The sequence below is a fragment of the Athene cunicularia genome, assembly GCF_003259725.1.
Source record: "Athene cunicularia isolate RWA chromosome 1 unlocalized genomic scaffold, athCun1 chr1_part2, whole genome shotgun sequence".
In the NCBI taxonomy this organism is placed as follows: domain Eukaryota; kingdom Metazoa; phylum Chordata; class Aves; order Strigiformes; family Strigidae; genus Athene; species Athene cunicularia.
In genome coordinates this window covers 72,163,604-72,181,827 of record NW_020799092.1, presented here as the reverse complement: position 1 = coordinate 72,181,827, position 18,224 = coordinate 72,163,604, and the positions used below count along the sequence as shown (strand labels likewise).

The 18,224-nt window shown below is 36.9% G+C and overlaps 1 protein-coding gene across 8 annotated transcripts in view; it reads left to right on the top strand.

Annotated features, from left to right (window-relative positions):
- The window catches only part of CACNA2D1 (calcium voltage-gated channel auxiliary subunit alpha2delta 1), a 407,675-nt gene that overhangs the window by 370,321 nt on the left and 19,130 nt on the right, over positions 1 to 18,224 (top strand). For 5 of the 8 annotated variants that reach the window (XM_026861982.1, XM_026861975.1, XM_026861938.1 and 2 more), the window contains 12 exons: positions 171 to 185; positions 866 to 926; positions 2,679 to 2,776; positions 5,882 to 5,966; positions 6,180 to 6,242; positions 7,188 to 7,291; positions 8,554 to 8,640; positions 9,014 to 9,081; positions 10,407 to 10,445; positions 11,386 to 11,457; positions 12,011 to 12,163; positions 12,254 to 12,306. In XM_026861982.1, the coding sequence (XP_026717783.1) occupies positions 171 to 185; positions 866 to 926; positions 2,679 to 2,776; positions 5,882 to 5,966; positions 6,180 to 6,242; positions 7,188 to 7,291; positions 8,554 to 8,640; positions 9,014 to 9,081; positions 10,407 to 10,445; positions 11,386 to 11,457; positions 12,011 to 12,163; positions 12,254 to 12,306 (898 nt within the window). The remainder of the gene's footprint in view (positions 1 to 170; positions 186 to 865; positions 927 to 2,678; positions 2,777 to 5,881; positions 5,967 to 6,179; positions 6,243 to 7,187; positions 7,292 to 8,553; positions 8,641 to 9,013; positions 9,082 to 10,406; positions 10,446 to 11,385; positions 11,458 to 12,010; positions 12,164 to 12,253; positions 12,307 to 18,224) is intronic. The other 3 variants (XM_026861990.1, XM_026861958.1, XM_026862001.1) reach the window with 1 other exon arrangement.

Sequence of the window (18,224 nt, the reverse complement as noted above, 5' to 3'; positions counted from 1 at the left end):
AAAGATGTGTGTCTTTTTTCCAGACTACAGCTGTATGTAAATTGAACCTTTGATCTATCTATGTACAATATTTTTATTCAAGGGGCTGTTTGAATAAAATATTGGTTTGTGATCCCTTTTGCTTTACCCTGTTTTTTTCTGTTCCCCTGCTTTCTCTTTCTGATGGATAGTGGCAATGAAAAAGGGCAAGTATATTCTTGTTGCTCAATTTCCTTCTGTTTACTGCAGTTGATATTTTTCACTTGTATTTCTGTTCCTACTGGATATTCTCCTCTGTATTCCTCATCTCAGAATTTTCCCATGAACATTGGGTACCATAGCAATAGAAAAAAAAAGAAGTGTTTTTCTGTTTTCATGCACATTTCAATAAATTGTTAATCTCTAATCCTTCATTGTCTGGTCCTATCAGTGTTTAGTGACACCAGCTTTTAAAGCCATTATTTCCAGTAGCATTGAAAGTGATGCTTATATTGATGAGTTTTTTAAACTTTATAGCAGAAAATACTAGAAGCATTTTCCTTCATGTTCTAACAACTCAGTGTCCAAATATTTCTTTGTATCAGACTGTAATTCTAATGAAAACATCTCATATGTTTTCATGTTGTCATGCTAACAAAACATCTTCTCTAAGTTATTAGATACATTATTATTGCCAGCTGTGTTTTATATAATAACCAAGTAATTTCTTCCTGTGAAGAAGTGATATACTGAGAAGTATACAGTTTATTAGTAGGAAAGTGTCTCAAAATAAACATTTCTTTCTAAATTCATGGATGCATGCAAAAGCTAGTCAAATATTTTGAGAAGAAAAATTATGTCAAAAAGCCCAGTTTACTTACTTGGTGTTTACTCTTCATCTTCATAGTTTCGGAAACACTGAAGCTTGATCATTTTGATGAATCTGGATATACATTTATAGCACCAAGGTTGGTTAATTTCCCTGTAATAAGTTTTATTTTAGGAGTAAAGCAGCACTCGATCAGATTAATGACATTTACAAAATACAAATGACCAATAATGTTTCATTTTGGTGAAAAAATATTTAGTAAAAGAGCAATTATTAGATTCATGTTTTACAAGATCAGTCTCCTTGCTGGAGTGTAAATAGCACCTTCAGGCTCTGATTCCTGTTTATATTAATCAGAGATCTGTAAAATCTGATACTAATATTTTACGGGCAATTTTATACACATTTGTTCATTTCTTCTGATTGTGACTTTTAAGATTTTACAACTTTTTACCTTACATTCTCATTTGTAAAACAAATACCATAATAGTTCTCTCAAGATGTTTTCCAACTTTAAGGTAAAGTGTTTCAAATCTGTCTATCGCTTATGAATGAATTAATTTTTGATTCATTGAACATAAAAAATTATTGAGTCATTGAAAATTGATTAAATTCATTAGTTCACTGTTTTTTCATGTGAAATTGTGTAGTCCTTGTTGCCCTTGTAAACGTATGTTTGCAAGTGAAACATGGTATGATAAATAGTTGTTAAATATTAATTTCCTCTAAAAGCTAGTTATGATAAACAAAGGAAATGCTGTGCCATCAAGATCAGTTAACAATTGTTGCATTTCTCATTTATCCTTTTAAATTTCAATGAATAGATTGATTCATATGTAAACCATAGTCTTCTATCTTCAAATGTATTCTCAGCTTAAGTGTTGAATTTAATTTTTCTGAAGGAATAAAGTTATTGATAGTCAGTTGTATCAATTAGAGTTTTCAGCAAGTTCCTAGTTGGTAGGCTGATCTACATGAACACAGCTTGTTTGATATGAAGTTCTGTTTAAATGTGAATGTTGCAGTAAGGCAAATTCTACCTGTAGTTTTTCAGGATCATGGTAAAGTAAGTAAAGGGTAATAAGATGGCTTAATCATATGAATTACTTGAACAGACTTATTTTGTTTGTAAAATTAATTGAATATAAAAAGCTCATTTAACAAGAGAGCTCCTTGCTTTACTGCTGAATATGCTCTACATTTTAATTATAGTTGTTTAATGCCACTCACCATCTAATATTTACCTTTAAATTGCCCACTGACTTTTATTGTTCTTTCTTGCATTCAGTGAATTGCCCAGTGATACATTTTTTATTTTATTACATTATATAAAGGACAGTAGTTTACTGTTTATCTGATTTTCATATGTCAAAACAAAGAATGTTTATATGCTTGTGTGTTGTGTAACATTAAAAATGCCTTTAAGAGTTCTTAGAGGATAGGACCTAATTCCATAAATCCAGCCTCAACTGAGCATGAAGTGACTGTTTTAATCAGCAGTCCATGTACTTTCTGGTACAGTTTAACCCAGGAGCAGCTACATTCACTGAGCATTTTCTTGTTTAGTTTACGGGCTCTATAATTTCCTAATTTCATGGCCTACACTAGTCCTGAGTGCTTTTTCTGGGAATCTGTGCTCTCTCTCATACATGGAATTTTCTTATAATTTAGATTTAGACCGGCACTTGAACACTTTATTTCCTGTAGGTGCCTGAAATATTCAATAATGGCCAACATTCAATATTGACCATGGCAGTCAACTGATGAAATAGTGCCAGCAACCTCATTGTAGCTGCAGTCCTGCTTGGACTTTAAAATTGCTGGGCCATATTTTTTGCTTTAGTAGCAATGGAAACGAATCTAAGAAAACTGATACTCTGTTGTTTTTCAGAGAATACTGTAATGATGTAAAAAAATCAGAAAACAACACTGAATTTCTATTGAATTTCAATGAATTTATTGACAGAAATACTCCAAGCAGTCCATCATGTAAGTATTCTTCTCAATTCACTGAACATTTTCCTTAGGAAAATATTTACTCATAATTGACAAATCAGTCAAAATGACATCTTTCATGCCCAAATCATATGGTTTTGGTTTTTATCTTCACCCGATTTTTTAATTATTATTTATTTTTAGTAGAAATACATCTAGTGTTGTGATTTTCTACCCAAGGTAAAGAGCATAAAATTAGTTTGCAGTTTTCTGGGTTTATTTAAGAAAGTTTGCAGGGCATTATACATCCAATGTTTTCCACAATTCTTCTCAGCGTTCTGTTCTAGCAACAAATAACTCACAGTTCTCTTTAATACACGCCAAATATTTTGAATTTATAGTTTTTTCACTTGAACATGTTGGCCAAAGTAAGTCTCAAATAGGCTTCAAAATCTTGTAATGAAATCTTCCTGTCAGTTTATATAACCAGTAAAGGAGCCGAGAACCAAAATGGCCAACAACCAGAATAAAAGTTCCATCACTAGTTCACAAAATGGTTAAAGAGATCTCTCTTGGGATTGAGTTGTTTAAGACCACAGATTCATGCAGCTGCTGCAGTGGTGAGCACTGGGCTTTAGGAAGGTATTCACATTTTGAAATTGGAACTTAAACTCCATTTAGAATAAAAAAAGAAGTTATTATTTTGAATGAACCATCAGTAATGCATTAAAGTCTCATTCTCATGAAAAATTCAATGTTTGGATTTGTTTATGCATACAAGTCTCTTTAGCATTATTAATAATTTATAAATAGTTGGAATACATTTTTTTTGTCTTGCATTCCCCAAGTCTTTTTAACATGTTCCTATCAAGGATCACTGCTCAATTCAATAAGAGTCTCTCCGGTAGTCTATGAAACTGAAGGAATGTGCACTTAGATATGAGGTCTTCTCAAAAAAGTTTATTTTGGTGTGCATAAGTTGGTGTTTGCTGTTGTTTTTAATAAAGTGATCTTGTTCATTGACACATTGTTCACTGAAATGTTACTTGAGCCCCTTGACTCAATCATGGAAATGAGATCATTCACTTCAAATGATTAAACCAGTTAATAAATGAAAATACTATTATAATATTCACTAGTCATATGAACAAATGTTGATGATACATTTAGTGATACTGTAGCATACACTATGGTTTAGTAAGTAGTTATGTCAAAATGTTATCAAATTATTGTTAGATTTCTTTCTGGAATCCACCCCAAAATTTAGTTCTTTCTTTTTTCCAATAATTAAGTTACTTTAAAAATAGTCTCCTGAATAAGTAAACAATGCTGATCAAAGGCAACAGGGGCTATGGAAATTATCTCAGATAAAAACGCTTTTCAAAAGACATAACTAGTAAAATCCCCAAAATGAAATAATCTATATACTAGAAGTTTAATGCCTGTTATATTTTGTCTCACCCCATCCAACTTTAACCTGGTAGAAGTTAGCCAGAAAATTAGACAACTGCCTCTGTTGTTACCAAGGGGATAGTAAAAGTAATTTAGCATACTTGTCGTCAACATCTGCTTTGTATAAGTAAGGAAATCTCATTTTGTAAAGGTGCATGCGGTACAAGAGGATCCTAAACAAAAAATGCATCCAGTAAAATATAGATCTATAATAATCTAATCTAAAGTATTTATATTAACATAGATAAATATAATTCTAAGAGACATATTTTTATATTTGTATTCAGATAGGATATCAACTTAATTTCTAGGAAAAAGTGCAGCAAGACCCTCCAAATTTTGTCCTTACGTTAATTAGGATTTTGTCATTACTTCCACCCAAAGAAATGTTTTTAAAACAGTACTCTTAACTTATATTACATACTATACTATGACATTGTGCATGTGAGTAGGGAAGGTGAGTCTATGGCATTTAATGCAGTTTAACAGGTTTACCTAACTAAGCCATGTAAACCTATCTAGTGAGAATTCAGTTGGTGTATTGAGATGTTCTGAGACAATGCTCCTTGCTGGTAAATCAGAGCTGCTGGCTCTGTGCACAGCATGCACACACATTCGGGCTTCAGTAGATTTTATGGAAAAGCCTTTTTGCTAAAGCTTATGAAGCTTTTGCATATCAAACATCATGTCCCTGTTGATCTGTTTTGTGAAAACAGACTGAATTGTGGTGGTTTTTTTTAAAAAGGACAATATGAGTTTTCTGAAATCTGGGACTTAAGGGTGAAGCAGAAGTGTCATGGGTCTCTATGGACCAAAACTGAAGAAAAGTTGGGGTTTGGGGTTTTGGGGTATGGGTTTGTTTTTGTTTTTTTTTTCTCCGGAAGTTTTCGGTCTCCTCAACAAGGCTTGGCAGAATTCAGAGCTGCAGGTTCTAGTCCCAACTGATTTACCGCCCTGATTTACTGTGTGACATTGAACACCAAGAGCCAGATTTTCCCTTCACATTATTCAGCTCCAATTTAGCCCTGCTTTATTTTCCATAGGTAAAATCTGTTTTAAAGTGTTTGCTTACTTCTGTTGACCATTCCTAGAACTTTCTCTTGCACAGTGGTACTGAAAAAGATGCTTGAGAAGCACTGTCTTCATATTTTTGAACATATTTAAAAATTACATATACATCTGAGCTACTAATTCAAAATTAGTTTATTTCCCTGTACCCATTTTCAGATGGAAAATAAGGTTTTTTGAAAGGCTTGGACTTAACTGATTTAAATATGTTTATATTGTAGTTGAATTACCTCCATTTCTGTAGCATGTAAGAGTAAGTATAACTAAGTGTTGTTTCATTGCATCACCTGAGATAAAAAGTGTTTGAATGAAAACATGTTTTAAAAATAGGTTAATTTCCAAGTTTAACATAGGGACTTTACAAAGCTGGGACTTGTACCCTTATCACCTTGCTTATTCCTATGACACAAAGATAGGTTTTTAGGATACAAGGAAGGAAAGTTTAAGTGAAGTCACCAGTGTGAGAGCAATCTGCTTAACAGTAAGTACTTGATGTAATTTGGAGTTAGACAGTATGTTTAATAGAAATGGCCCAATTTTTGTGGCTGTAGCATCTTGACAACTCAGAATTTCCTTTTAGCCTTTTAATGAAACTCCATGTCATATGGTTTCAGGTGAGTGTCTTAACTCTTTTGATAGGTAATACTGATATGGTCATTAGAGTTTTGCTGGATGCAGGATTTACAAATGACCTTGCCCAAAATTATTGGAGTAAACTGTCTCTGTAAGTATTCTTTTTATTGACTGTGATCTTTTTGATGCATTTCAAAGTTTTGGTAATAAAATAATATATGTGTATGTATATACAGATATACAGTTAATGTTTACACAGGATAGATATCTAATTCACAGTTATGCACTTAAATGGCAACCCTTGACATAGAAACTTGTGAGAATTTAAGTCAGTTTTCATTTTAAATCTTATTTTTGTTTACAGTGATGGAGTTGTTGCACAATTTGTTGTTACAGATGGTGGAATTACTAGAGTGTTCCCAAAAAGGTAACAATTATAAAATAGTATAATATAATTTTGAAACCTGAAAGGTTGGAATGTTGTATAATGGATTTAATGAATGAAAAACAACTCCTTCTACAGTCTAATCTGGACTGATAACTGTGAAATGAATGGTATGTCTTGTTTTTCTTTAATTTTACCTGTGTCATTGCTTGAAACTGATATGTAGCATTATTTCCATAGCAGGTCCTTGCAATCCAAGTTTCTAATCAGTGTAGAGTAGCCATAAAAGCACTGCCCTTGGAGTAGCAGGGCCATGCTAATACCTAATTACTCCAAAGCACTCATTTGTTTGGCAGGCTGACAGTCTGCAAATACTGTCAAGAAGTAGGCTTTTTTTAGGTTAATAAGAGCAGGTCAAATAGTCCAGAAGCTTCAAGAGAGAAAAATGTATCATTACCAGAGGGCTAAAAGGGGATGTGGAAGTGGTCATATAATAAGCTTGACACCCCCATCAATATTTGGAAATAGTGAAGGCACCAGTGTAGATACACTACTAAATGGCAAGTTTCTATGTTTCTGCAAAATGGGAGAATGGCAATGAATTTTAGACCCAAAATCAGTTTTTCTTCTGTTTTGATGTTATTAATTATATAAAATCTTTTGGGATGATTTGTCCATAGATAGCATGTGGTATAAAGGTTTGTTTATGGTTTTTTGTAAGTAGTGTTTCAGTTATATTTGTCTCAAGATATCTAAAAATAATGAGACAAAATCCATGTTGTTCCAAGAATATTATTTTCTTTATTTTCCTTTTTTTTTTTAAATAATTGCACCTGGCAGTTAACCAGTGAAAGCTGACAAAGTCTCAGGACTATATGAATAAATGTCACATTATTTCCAACTGTGAAACATTAAAATAAAACCCCGCACCACAGCTTTAATGAGACTCTAACAATCTTATTTTGGTCACTATTTTTTTGTGATTAGGGCAGGAGAAGATTGGTTGGAAAATGCTGAAACTTATGAAGTCAGCTTCTATAAACGGAGTTTAGATAATGACAACTATATTTTCACAGCTCCATACTACAACAGTAAGTCATCACTGTTTTGAAGTGTCAGGGCTAGCTAGTCCAATATAAGTGTGCCTGTGGACATATCCCATACCAGTTGAGGTCACTGACAAGGGATGCAAGTGCAGTACTTCATAAGGAAGAAAATCTTGGGACATCACCCATTATTAAGGAAAAGGTAGCTAGGAGGGCATTAAAAAAGGGACATCATAATTTGTCAACTCTGGTAGCCCTGTACGCTCAGAATTAACAAACCTGAAAACATGCAGAGTACTGGTATTCATTTATTATACTGAAACACTGTTTTACAGAGCTGCTTTGGCAGAATAATTTTAAAAGGAAGTGAAAGAAAATCTCACTCACGGACAATAACACTCCTTATTTGAGCTGAGTTATGTATACTTCTTCAGCACCAAACCTAACTTGGGGGAGCAGGTATAAGGCTACAGAGTCCACAACTCTGTCCACTGCACCACTGCTTAATTTAAACTTTACTTTGAATTCTATTTCAAATTGCTCTTATTCACCAAAAACAGTTTGTCTGAAATACTTTGATATTTAAAACCTATATACACACAATATTAAGTGCTCGTCACTGATGTGAGCAGCATTAATCTTGCCAAGCTCGTCTAAAAGCAGATGCTACCACAAATGACATACTCCTCTCTTAAACATATGGGATCTTTTATTGCCGTTATTTCATACTTACTTATTTCATCTTTTCTCAATAAAATATTAAGAAGGTAATTAACTAAATTCCCTGAAGCCTTTGTTGTTCCTCAAAGAGCTCCAGGGAATGTACTTTTAACTTGCTTTTTCATACTAAGCAGTGTTGAAAACAGGCTGAAGTCTGTCAGAGAAGTAATTGCTGCTTAGTGAGTGGTGTCAGTATACCCTGCATTGAAAAATACACAGACGACAGCAGGATAAAATCTTTGGCTCTGATCCTGGTTTTAACAGAGCAGTTCACATGTGTAAAGCTATTCATGGTTCTATTTGCAGAAAAAAAAAAAAAGTCTACAATAACTTTATGAAGCAGTGAAACCATGTACAAAAAGTGAATGAAGCAAAGTAAACAAAAGTATTCCACTTAGTCACCCATATGTTAGTGATCTGAGCTATTACAGGTGACAAATGCGTAGTACAACTGGGTCAGTGCTTTTGAACAAGGAATTTTTTGAATCATTCTGGGTACTTGAATGATCATTAATTTCAGTTTCAGAGGAAGAGGCTTTTATATCACCCTAACGTTTTTTTTTCATTTGTCCCTTCTATACTCTCAGAAAGTGGTGCCAATAGCTATGAAACAGGTATTATGGTAAGCAAGGCTGTGGAAATAACAGTTAATGGGAAGCTTCTGAAACCAGCAGGTAAGATAGAGTGCTGCTGAAACTCTAAATACATCGGGTTTTTGGTTGTTGCTCAACAGTGAATTAGAAATTTAATTGAGATTTCAAAAGAACTTCACTTTTTATAACATTATTTTCTCTGAGACTGTTTTAATCTTTCTAGTGGAAATCAAGCCAAAGATCTGGTTGTGAGTAAGAGTGCTTAGTTTATTAGTCTCATGAAGGATGTTGGTGGTCAGACAACTGAGCAAAACTCATATTTTGTACTTTTTCATTTTAATTTTAATAATTTAGATGTTATTAATATTTCCCTCTATTTTTAGGACTCTACAGTTACCTTTTTTTTAATTTTATTTTATTTTACTAAAAAAGACTTTCATGTATTTCTTGTTAGTTGTTGGAATAAAAATTGACGCAACCAGCTGGATGGAAAATTTCACAAAAACCACAATCAAGAGCCTGGTAAGCAATTGACCAAGTCTTTTTTGAACTTTATTTGCATTTCTCAAAGCTCCAAATGCAAATAGGTCTAATAGCTCTTTGTGCCAGAGTCACACTGATGCATAGTTGCCAAGTAGTTGTGGTATTTAAATCATCCAAGTGCCCAAAAAGATCTATGTTGAAATAGGCTGTATTTTGTACGTGTCTTGCTTTCATAATTACAGAACATGGATAAAGACAAAGAAAAATTACATATTCCAGCCAGTAGGCTCCCTACTAAGATTATACTCTAGCAGTGAATAAAATCTGCAAAAGAATTGGTGAATCTACTCTTTATTTAATACAGAGGATGGTTAAGCAGTAAACAGTAAGGATTTATAGTGCAACCAACATCACAGCATTTTAGCAGAACTTCATGAAATAGGCGCTTAACCCTTCCATTCCTTACATATAATGCTTATATATAAATGAGAAAGAGGAAAGGCTAAATGGAAGGGAAAAAACTAAGGAATTAGTCAGACATTGGGAAAGGAAAGGCACAAAATGAAGACTATTATGGAATAATTGGATGAGTCAATGTTGCTTGGTTGGTTGTATATTAAGGGTATTTTTAGCAGTGACTGGCCATTGTATATATTAGAGCTGTAGTTCAATGGGTAGACAGATGCTTTCCCTAAATGTCATAACAGTTAAGGACAAAAATACATAACTGAAAAAGAGAAAGAAAGAGGAATATCTCAGAAACACTTGGAGATGAATGACTGCAGATGAATCTGGTAGTTGTTTTGCTCATGACATAATGCAGTGAGACAGTTATGTGTATATACACATACTTCATGAAAAAAGAGGAAAACATGTTAATAATCAAAGTCATAACAGCTAACTGGAGATGGTGGGCTTCCTTTGTCACATGGGATTCCCATGCTTTGAGACTGATGAAGCTTTTCATGGTCAAAGAAGCTAACTTGGCAGCATGTTTTCTAGGCTTTCTTTACATACCCCAAACATATGGAAATGTACATGTTCTTTCTCTTTTACTCTATACTCATAACACTGACACCCTTACGAGTTCTCCAAACTATTTTTCTCTCATATATCGACTATACTTAATGAGGGGGATGTATCAGACACTTTATGAAAGACAGTAGAGATTGTTCTGTTGATAATTACTGAATATAGTTTGCTCACAGAGGTAATTGTGATAAACGACACAGACTCAAAATTAATTTAAATTCGTTTACAGTTACTAAAAGTCAGTTCACTTTTTCTTGTTTGATTAATATTACTGCAAAATACAGGGGGGTTTGAAACATTTTTGTGAAGATTACTGTACTTCTGTTTTTTAGTGCAACAGTGAAATCTGTGGCTGTGAAAGAAACAGTATGGTAAGAATATGTTTGGTTTATGAATATCTGGCAGATTATGAAAATTCACTCATTCTATCTAGATTTATCTAAGACAGCAATTCTATTATTGTATGAATGTTAATTTTACAGAAAACAAGGCCATCATTTGTGTTTTCAGAAAGAGATGATTAGGACGGGAGGGTGTAAAAGAGGGTATAAAACTCCAGTTAAGTGGAGTTTTATAAGAACTAGAGGAAAGAAAAAAATAGAGTAAGAGCAATAGAGACTAATGTGAAGAAAAATGGGAGAAAAATATAACAGATGATTTTCAAAGCAAGTGTTGAATCCTGAGGAAAGGGAGTAATTAAAAAAAAAAAAAAAAAAAAAAGAGAGAAAAAGAAATACCTTAGAGAAGGGTAAATGCAAACTGAAAAGCACCAGAGTATATATCTCTGACTGCAAGGATCTCTTAAAAAATGCAAAACATAGGGAACCAGTGGGCTTCCCATTCCTGTGCCTGACACCTAGAGGAAACCCACTACAGTCCTTGGCAAGTGAAAGGAACAATGACTAGCAAGCTGCGAATTTGCCCTTCAGATTTTTACTATTAAAAACTGTAAATGGAAAAGGATTTCAAGCATGTCTGAAGCACACAAGCTGTAGTCCCTTATTATGAGTTGAGATTCAATTTTAATCAGATTTAATAAGGATATAACACTCTTAGAGCTAACAAAGTATTGAGCAAATAAGAATTTACAAAACAACTTTTGTGAAATTAAGCCACAAATAAGCCTTTGATCTGTACAAACTTTTATAATACTGATAGTGGTACTTATTATAGCTTAATATTGGCCTTTGGCTATGGGGTTGTGATTTAGCCTGAGCCACACAGATTTGAAGATACTTTTGAAATGTTGAATAATAAATAGTTCTCTTAACAAATCCTTCCTGCAAAACATCTTTTACTTTCTTACAACAGCATGTGGACTGTGTTATCCTTGATGATGGTGGATTTCTTTTGATGTCAAATCGGGATGAATATACACAACAGGTATGTATATTTTTAAGGGCAGAACAAGAAAAACAATATGAATAAGTTTTAAGAGAAAAAAACAGCATTTCACTCTCAACTTACCCTAAAAATAATATTTCCAAATCACAAAAAATTTACTGTATTAGAAATTCCAATTATTTTGTTAGTCTTTTTCACAGACTTCTTTATGGTTCAAGATGCCATACTTCTACTAATTGTGTTCTTTGTGCTCTGCCCTTAAGCTGGTAGGCTGCTGACAGAACTGTGATGGTGAGGGCAACTAATATGGCATCCACCCACCTTATTTCTCAGATTCCTTTTTTTCTTCCCCAAGCAGGGTAGACTCATTGATAGTGCATTTAACAAGTACTGTCTAACTGGAATTCTCCAACCAAGCTTTTGGGAGAGAAATAGTCAAACAAGCAAATAAATAAATAAGCAGCACAATCAATTGAGTTGTGTAGAGGGAAAAAACAGTGGGGGGAAAAAATCATAAATCTTCACTGCACTTTTTAATGAGAAAAATGTTTGGCAATACTTTAACTTATCTCTGTATATTCTCCCTTATCAGATTGGAAGATTCTTTGGTGAAATTGATCCTGGCCTGATGCGAAACCTGATTAATATGTCCCTGTATGCCTTTAATAAGTCGTATGACTATCAATCAGTCTGCGATCCTGAAGAAGAACCAAAGCAAGGAGCTGGACTTCGTTCTGCTTATGTGGTCAGTAGTCCTTTGTACAATGACTGATATTCCCTTAAAAATCTGCAGGTCTGTATACAAATAACATAATCTCTGTTGTTTTTTCCCAAGCCTACGATAACAGATATTTTGCATCTAGGATGGTGGGCTTCGGCAGCTGCCTGGTAAGTACAAGTGTGTAGGAAAACTTTTATGTCCAAACTAGAATTAATGAGTAGGTTGAAACTGTATTACTCTTTTTATTCCATCCATAAACCCACTCTGAACCCTTTGTTTCTGCAGTTTCTCCTGGTGAAAATTCTTAGCTATGTCTCCAAACTCCTTGGAAAATTCATTGTTAATTCAAAACTACTGTTGCCAGATTTTGTGATTGTGTGTTCTGACTCTATAAAATCAGCTTCAGGAAGCAGAGTTGGGATTAATGGTCTAAGTCTGACTAGCAGGTGTGAAGGCTTGAATGAAATTATTACATTTAGAATTATTGACCACTTGGTTCCCTATTTCAGAATATCATCTTTCTCTTTTTCTAACAAGAAGTCTTAAGAAAATCAATGTTTGTTTTTCAGTGAATCATTTTACAAACACACGTGAATCATAGAATCATAGAATGATTTGGGTGGGAAGGAACCTTAAAGATCATCTAATTTCACCCCCCAGCCATGGGCAGGGACACCTTCCACTAGCCCAGGTTGCTCAAAGCCCTGTCCAACCTGGCCTTGAACACTGCCAGGGAGGGGGCAGCCACAGCTTCTCTGGGCAAACTGTTCTACACAGTAAAGAACTTCTTCCTTTTATCTGATCTAAATCTACCTTCTTTCAGTTTAAAACTGTTATCCCTCATCCTATCGCTACATTCCCTGATAAAGAGTCCTTCTCTGTCTTTCCTTTAGGCCCCCTTTTAGTACATGTCATGGTTTAAGCCCAGTGGGCAACTAAGCACCACATGGCTGCTCACTCACTCCTCCCCGCAGTGGGATGGGAAAGAGAAAATATGACAGAAGTCTCAGGGATTGAGACAAGCACAGGGAGGGCTCACTCACCAATTATGGTCACAGGCAGAAGACAGACTCAACTTGGGAAAAACCACCAATTTAATTTGAACACCACCACCACTAGTAATTTACCAGTCAAATCAGAGTTGGATAGTTAGAAATAGAACCACATCTTAAAAACACCTTTCCTCTACCCCTCGCTTCTTCCTGGACTCAACTTTGCTCACAGTTTCTCTACCTCCTTTTCCTCCAGTGCTACAGAGGGGAGGGAATGGGGCTTGCGGTTAGTTCATCACCCATTGTTTCTGCCACTTCTTCCTCCTCAGGGGAGGACTCTCTTCCCCTGCTTGAGTGTGGGATCCCTCTCATGGGAGACAGTCCTCCACAAACTTCTCTAACATGGGTACTTCCCACGGGCTGCAGCTCTTCATGAACTGCTCCAGCATGATTCCCTTCTATGGGCTAAAATCCTCCCAGCAACAGACTGCTCCAGCATGGGCTTCCCTCAGAGTCATGGTCTTCTTCAGTTGCAGCCACCTGCAGTGACATGAGGTCCTCCATGGGCTGCGGATGGATAGTCTGCCATCTCACCATGGGCTGCAGGGAAGTCTCTGCTCCAGCACTCAACTTTCCTACTCCTTCACTGATCTTGGTGTCCGTATAGGTGTTTCCAGCACTCTACTCCTCTCTCCACGGGAGATTCCTCAGCAGTTACTTTCTTTCCTTCTTAAATAAGTTATCACAGAAGCACTACCACCATCACTGATTGACACGGCCTTGGCCAGAGGCAGGCCCAGCTTGGAGCCAGAGAAGCTTCTAGCAGCTTTTCACAGGAGTCACCCCTGTAGTCCTTCCCCCACCACCAAAACCCTGCCACACAAACCAAATACAGTACTGGAAGGCCACTATAAGGACGCCCTGGAGCCTTCCCTTCTCCAGGCTGAACAACCCCAACTGTCTCAGTCTGTCCTCATAGAGGAGGTGCTTCAGCCCCCTGAGCATCTTCATGGCCCTCCTCTAGACTGACTCGAGCAGGTCCATGTCTTTCTTATTCTGGGGGCCTTAGAACTGAACACAGCACTCCAGGTGGGATCTCACGGGAGGGCAGTAGAGGGGGAGAATCACCTCCCTCAAGCTGCTGGCCACACTTGATGCAGCCCAGGATACAGTTGGCTTCCTGGGCTGCGAGTGCACATTGCTGGCTTATATTCAGTTTTCCAGCCACCCATACCCAAAGTGCTTCCCCACAGGGATGCTCTCAATCCACTCATCCCCCAGCCTGTATTGATACTGGGGGTTGCCCTGACCCAGGTGCAGGACCTTGCACTTGGCCTCATTGTACCTCATGAGGTTCACGTGGTCCCACTTCTCAAGCTTGTCCAGATCCCTCTGGATGACATCCCATCCCTCAGGTGTGTCAACCTCACCACTCAGCTTGGTGTCATCTGCAACTTGCTGAGGGTGCACTCGATCCCACTGTCTGTGTCGTTGATGAAGATATTAAACAGTACTGGTCCCAGTACAAACCCCTGAGGGACAGCAATTGTCACTGATCTCCATCTGGACATTGAGCCATTGACCTTCTGGATGCGACTATTCAACCAATTCCTCATCCACTGAACAGTCCACACATCAATTCCATATCTCTCCAATTTAGAGAAGGGTGTTGTGGGGAACCGTGTCAAAGACCTTACAGAAGTTCAGATAGACAACATTTGTAGCTCTTCCCTTATCCACTGATAACTGATAACTGTAGTTACTCCATCAGAGAAAGCCATTAGGTTGGTCAAGCAGGACTTACCCTTAGTGAAGCCACTCTGGCTGTCTTGAATCATCCATGTGCCATGAGATTGCCAGTGAAAGCTGAGGCAAAAAAGTTGCTGAGTACCTCAGCCTTCTCCTCGTTCATTGTTACCAGTTTGCCAGTTTTGCTCATTGAGAAGGTACACTTTCTTTGGACTTCCTTTTCTGGCTGACATACCTGTAGAAGCCCTTCTTGTTATTCTTTGCATTGCTTGCCAAGCTCCAGCTGCACCTTGGCCTTCCTGACCCATCCCTACATAACCAGGCAGTGTCCCTGTACTGTTCCCAGGATACCTGTGCCTGTATCCACTGCCTGTGCATTTCCTTCTTACCCTTTAGTTTGACCAGGAGGTCTCAACTCATCCATGCTGGTCTCTTGCCTTCCTTTCCTGATTTCTTACATGTGCGGATCAAGAGCTCTTGCGCTCTGTGAAAAACTTCCTTAAAGATCTGCCAGCCCTGTTCTGCTCTCTTGTCCCAGCTCTGTTCTCCCTTGTCCCAGCTCTGTTCTGCTCCCTTGTCCCTGAGGGCAGTTTCCCAGGGGATCTTATTGACTAACTCCTTGAACCTCTGAAGTTTGCTTTCCTAAAATTTAGTCCTGACTTTACTCTTTGCCTGACCCATATTGCTTGGAACTGCAAACTCCACCAGCGCATGATCACTGCTGCCCTGGCTGCCTCCAATCTTGACATCACCAATCAGCTCATTTGCATTGGTGACTGACAGATCCAGTGTCACAACCCCTCTAGTAGGGCTGTCTATTACCTGTCTTAAGAAGTTGTCCTCAATACACTCCCGGAATCTCTTGGATTGCCTACAGCTCGACATGCTAATTTTCCATAAGATGTCGGGGTGGTTGAAGTCCCCAGCAGGACAAGAGCCTGTGAGTGCAATGCCTCCCGTAGCTGGAGTAAGAAGGCTTCATCAATAGGCTCCCCTTATCAGTCAGCCCAGAAACGGATAGATTTTGAACAGCTGTATCCTTCCTTGTCTGTCCCTTCTGAACAGCCTGTATTTGCCTACACATAACAGATTTTTTTTCTTCCGTTACGTACCATTATGTTTTAAAGTTGGGGTTTTTTCATAATCACTTCAGAACAATATAGAGGAGATATGAGTAGCAGGTGTGTACTTTATGTAGTAAACTGACATATAGATAGTATGAGCCAGCACATCTCAGGGCAACAGGCTGAGGGCCCTCTCTAGCACCCTGTCCATCTAATCTTGGCATGTCATCCCACATCTTGTCACGGGCAATCCTGATATTATCCCCTATTCTTTCAAGCCTAGTTGAAAGCTCTGTCAATGAGCCCTGCTAGCTTGTGAGTAAAGAAACTTTTCAACTACAAAATGTAAAGAAGTCTTGCTTCAGAACTGCAGGATGACCAATATATTATCTGATGGCACAGTTCACTTAAAAGCTCTTATGATAATTATTAGTTGGTTCTTTGAAATGGGATGTGAAAATCACTAGTGAACTATTTCAAGGAAGCAAATACATATAAAACATTTTGAATAATCCTATAGTCATTGTTCTAGTATTTTCTATAGCTGATGGGAAAAGTTGCTATATTTGGGCTGTTGTGGATTTTTGGGATTGACCTTGAGAGAGGCAGGATTCCACAAGCAATTAGTTTTATCTTTCACAGTCAGAATACTGGATCCATTTTAAAACTAAAGGTCTGTTTATGAGCTTTCTTTTCTTTGGACTTTGGTTTGTGCATTATTAGTAATAGCCACAGAGATAATTTTACCTTTTTCAGAGCCATGTAGATAGACACCCCTATCAGCTACTTACTCCAGCATCACACTGGGATAAGTAATTGGAACCAATGTGATAGTTTTGTATTGGTGTGATAGCACCCTTGGAGACTTTTCCTTTTTCTGAAGTTTCACGAATCTAAGAGGTAAAATGTATAGCAGCTGAACAAACACAATTTTCTCACAGATATGAAGATTGTATGTTGGTTTTTATTGTTGGTTACATTTTGTTAACAGCAACAACAAAAATCTTGGTTTTCTAGGATAATAGCAAACCTCAAAAACTGGATATGGGCAATAATCCAGAAGAGAAACTTGAGCTCTTCCCAAACAGAGAAACTTTAGTTTATCAGTGTTCAAATCAGACTCAGTGGTCTGGACTCAATTTAGACCTGAGGTTTATTTTGTGTGATGTTTAACTTGAAAGCACCACATGAAAGTACTTTCTATGGACATGTTTTTAATGGAATCTAGGTCAGAAGCAGGCAGAGAAGGCCATTAAGCAAGCAGAGTGAAAAGGGCTGACCAAAAAATGGATTCAGTGAGGCACCTGGCAAAAGCAAATGCAGGGAAATAAGAGAAACCAGGTTATTAAAGAAAAGTATAGTGTTTCAGGCAACAATGTGGGATAAAGGTGTGAGCGATAATTTTCAAAATTTATATGGGATACATCAGCATTTAGTTAAGAGAGTATGTATCATTTCTCCTTCATGCTCCTTTAACTCATGAGATTTTAGTTTTCCCAGGCTGCCTTTTCACTCAGTTCACGGTAAATTCTGTGGTAAGCCTTTACGGAGGATTACTATTTTCTGGCAGCAAATTGAATCACAGTTGAATGGCATCAGGTCTCTTCTCATCCGTGGCGGTTGGTGCACTATCCATCTGTTGATTCAAGGCACAAAGCTCTGGATGTGAATCCAGAGCTCCTTCAGGCCATGCACTGGAAAGGTGACAGGCAGATTCAATTTCTTTACACATGGATCACACTGGATAAGGAGAAAATGGAAAAAATCTTGGAGGTTGAATAAAGTTATGCAGAGTTCCTTCTCTCTACAGAACGGGTTTTAGATCAGAATGAGATGAAGAGAGATGAAAACGTATTTATAGGTAGAAGCAAACCTAAAACATGACAAGAGGAAACTATAATTTAGGAAGGTTTAAGTAGAAGCAAGGAGTCAAGGAATAGAACTGTTGCAATTCCTGTTTTGAGAGGTTCGTAGAGGACAAGGGGGCCATGTGGCAAGCTGGTACTTGTTTTAAGTAAACAAAATAGGAAAAATATGATAATAGTGAAGAAAAATAATATGAAATAAATGGAGGTCTTGAAGTGTTTCAGCAGTACCTAGGATGAAAATATTCCATACCTCAAGAGCAGGAAGAGATGATTTTAGAAGTCAACTGCTATAGTAATTATTTTTATAATATTTTTGTAATATTCCAGTGTTCATATCCTTCTCAGCAATTTAATGAACCTTAATCAGTGTGAAGTATCTAATTCAGGAGCATTTCCTTGAGTGTGTTCAAAA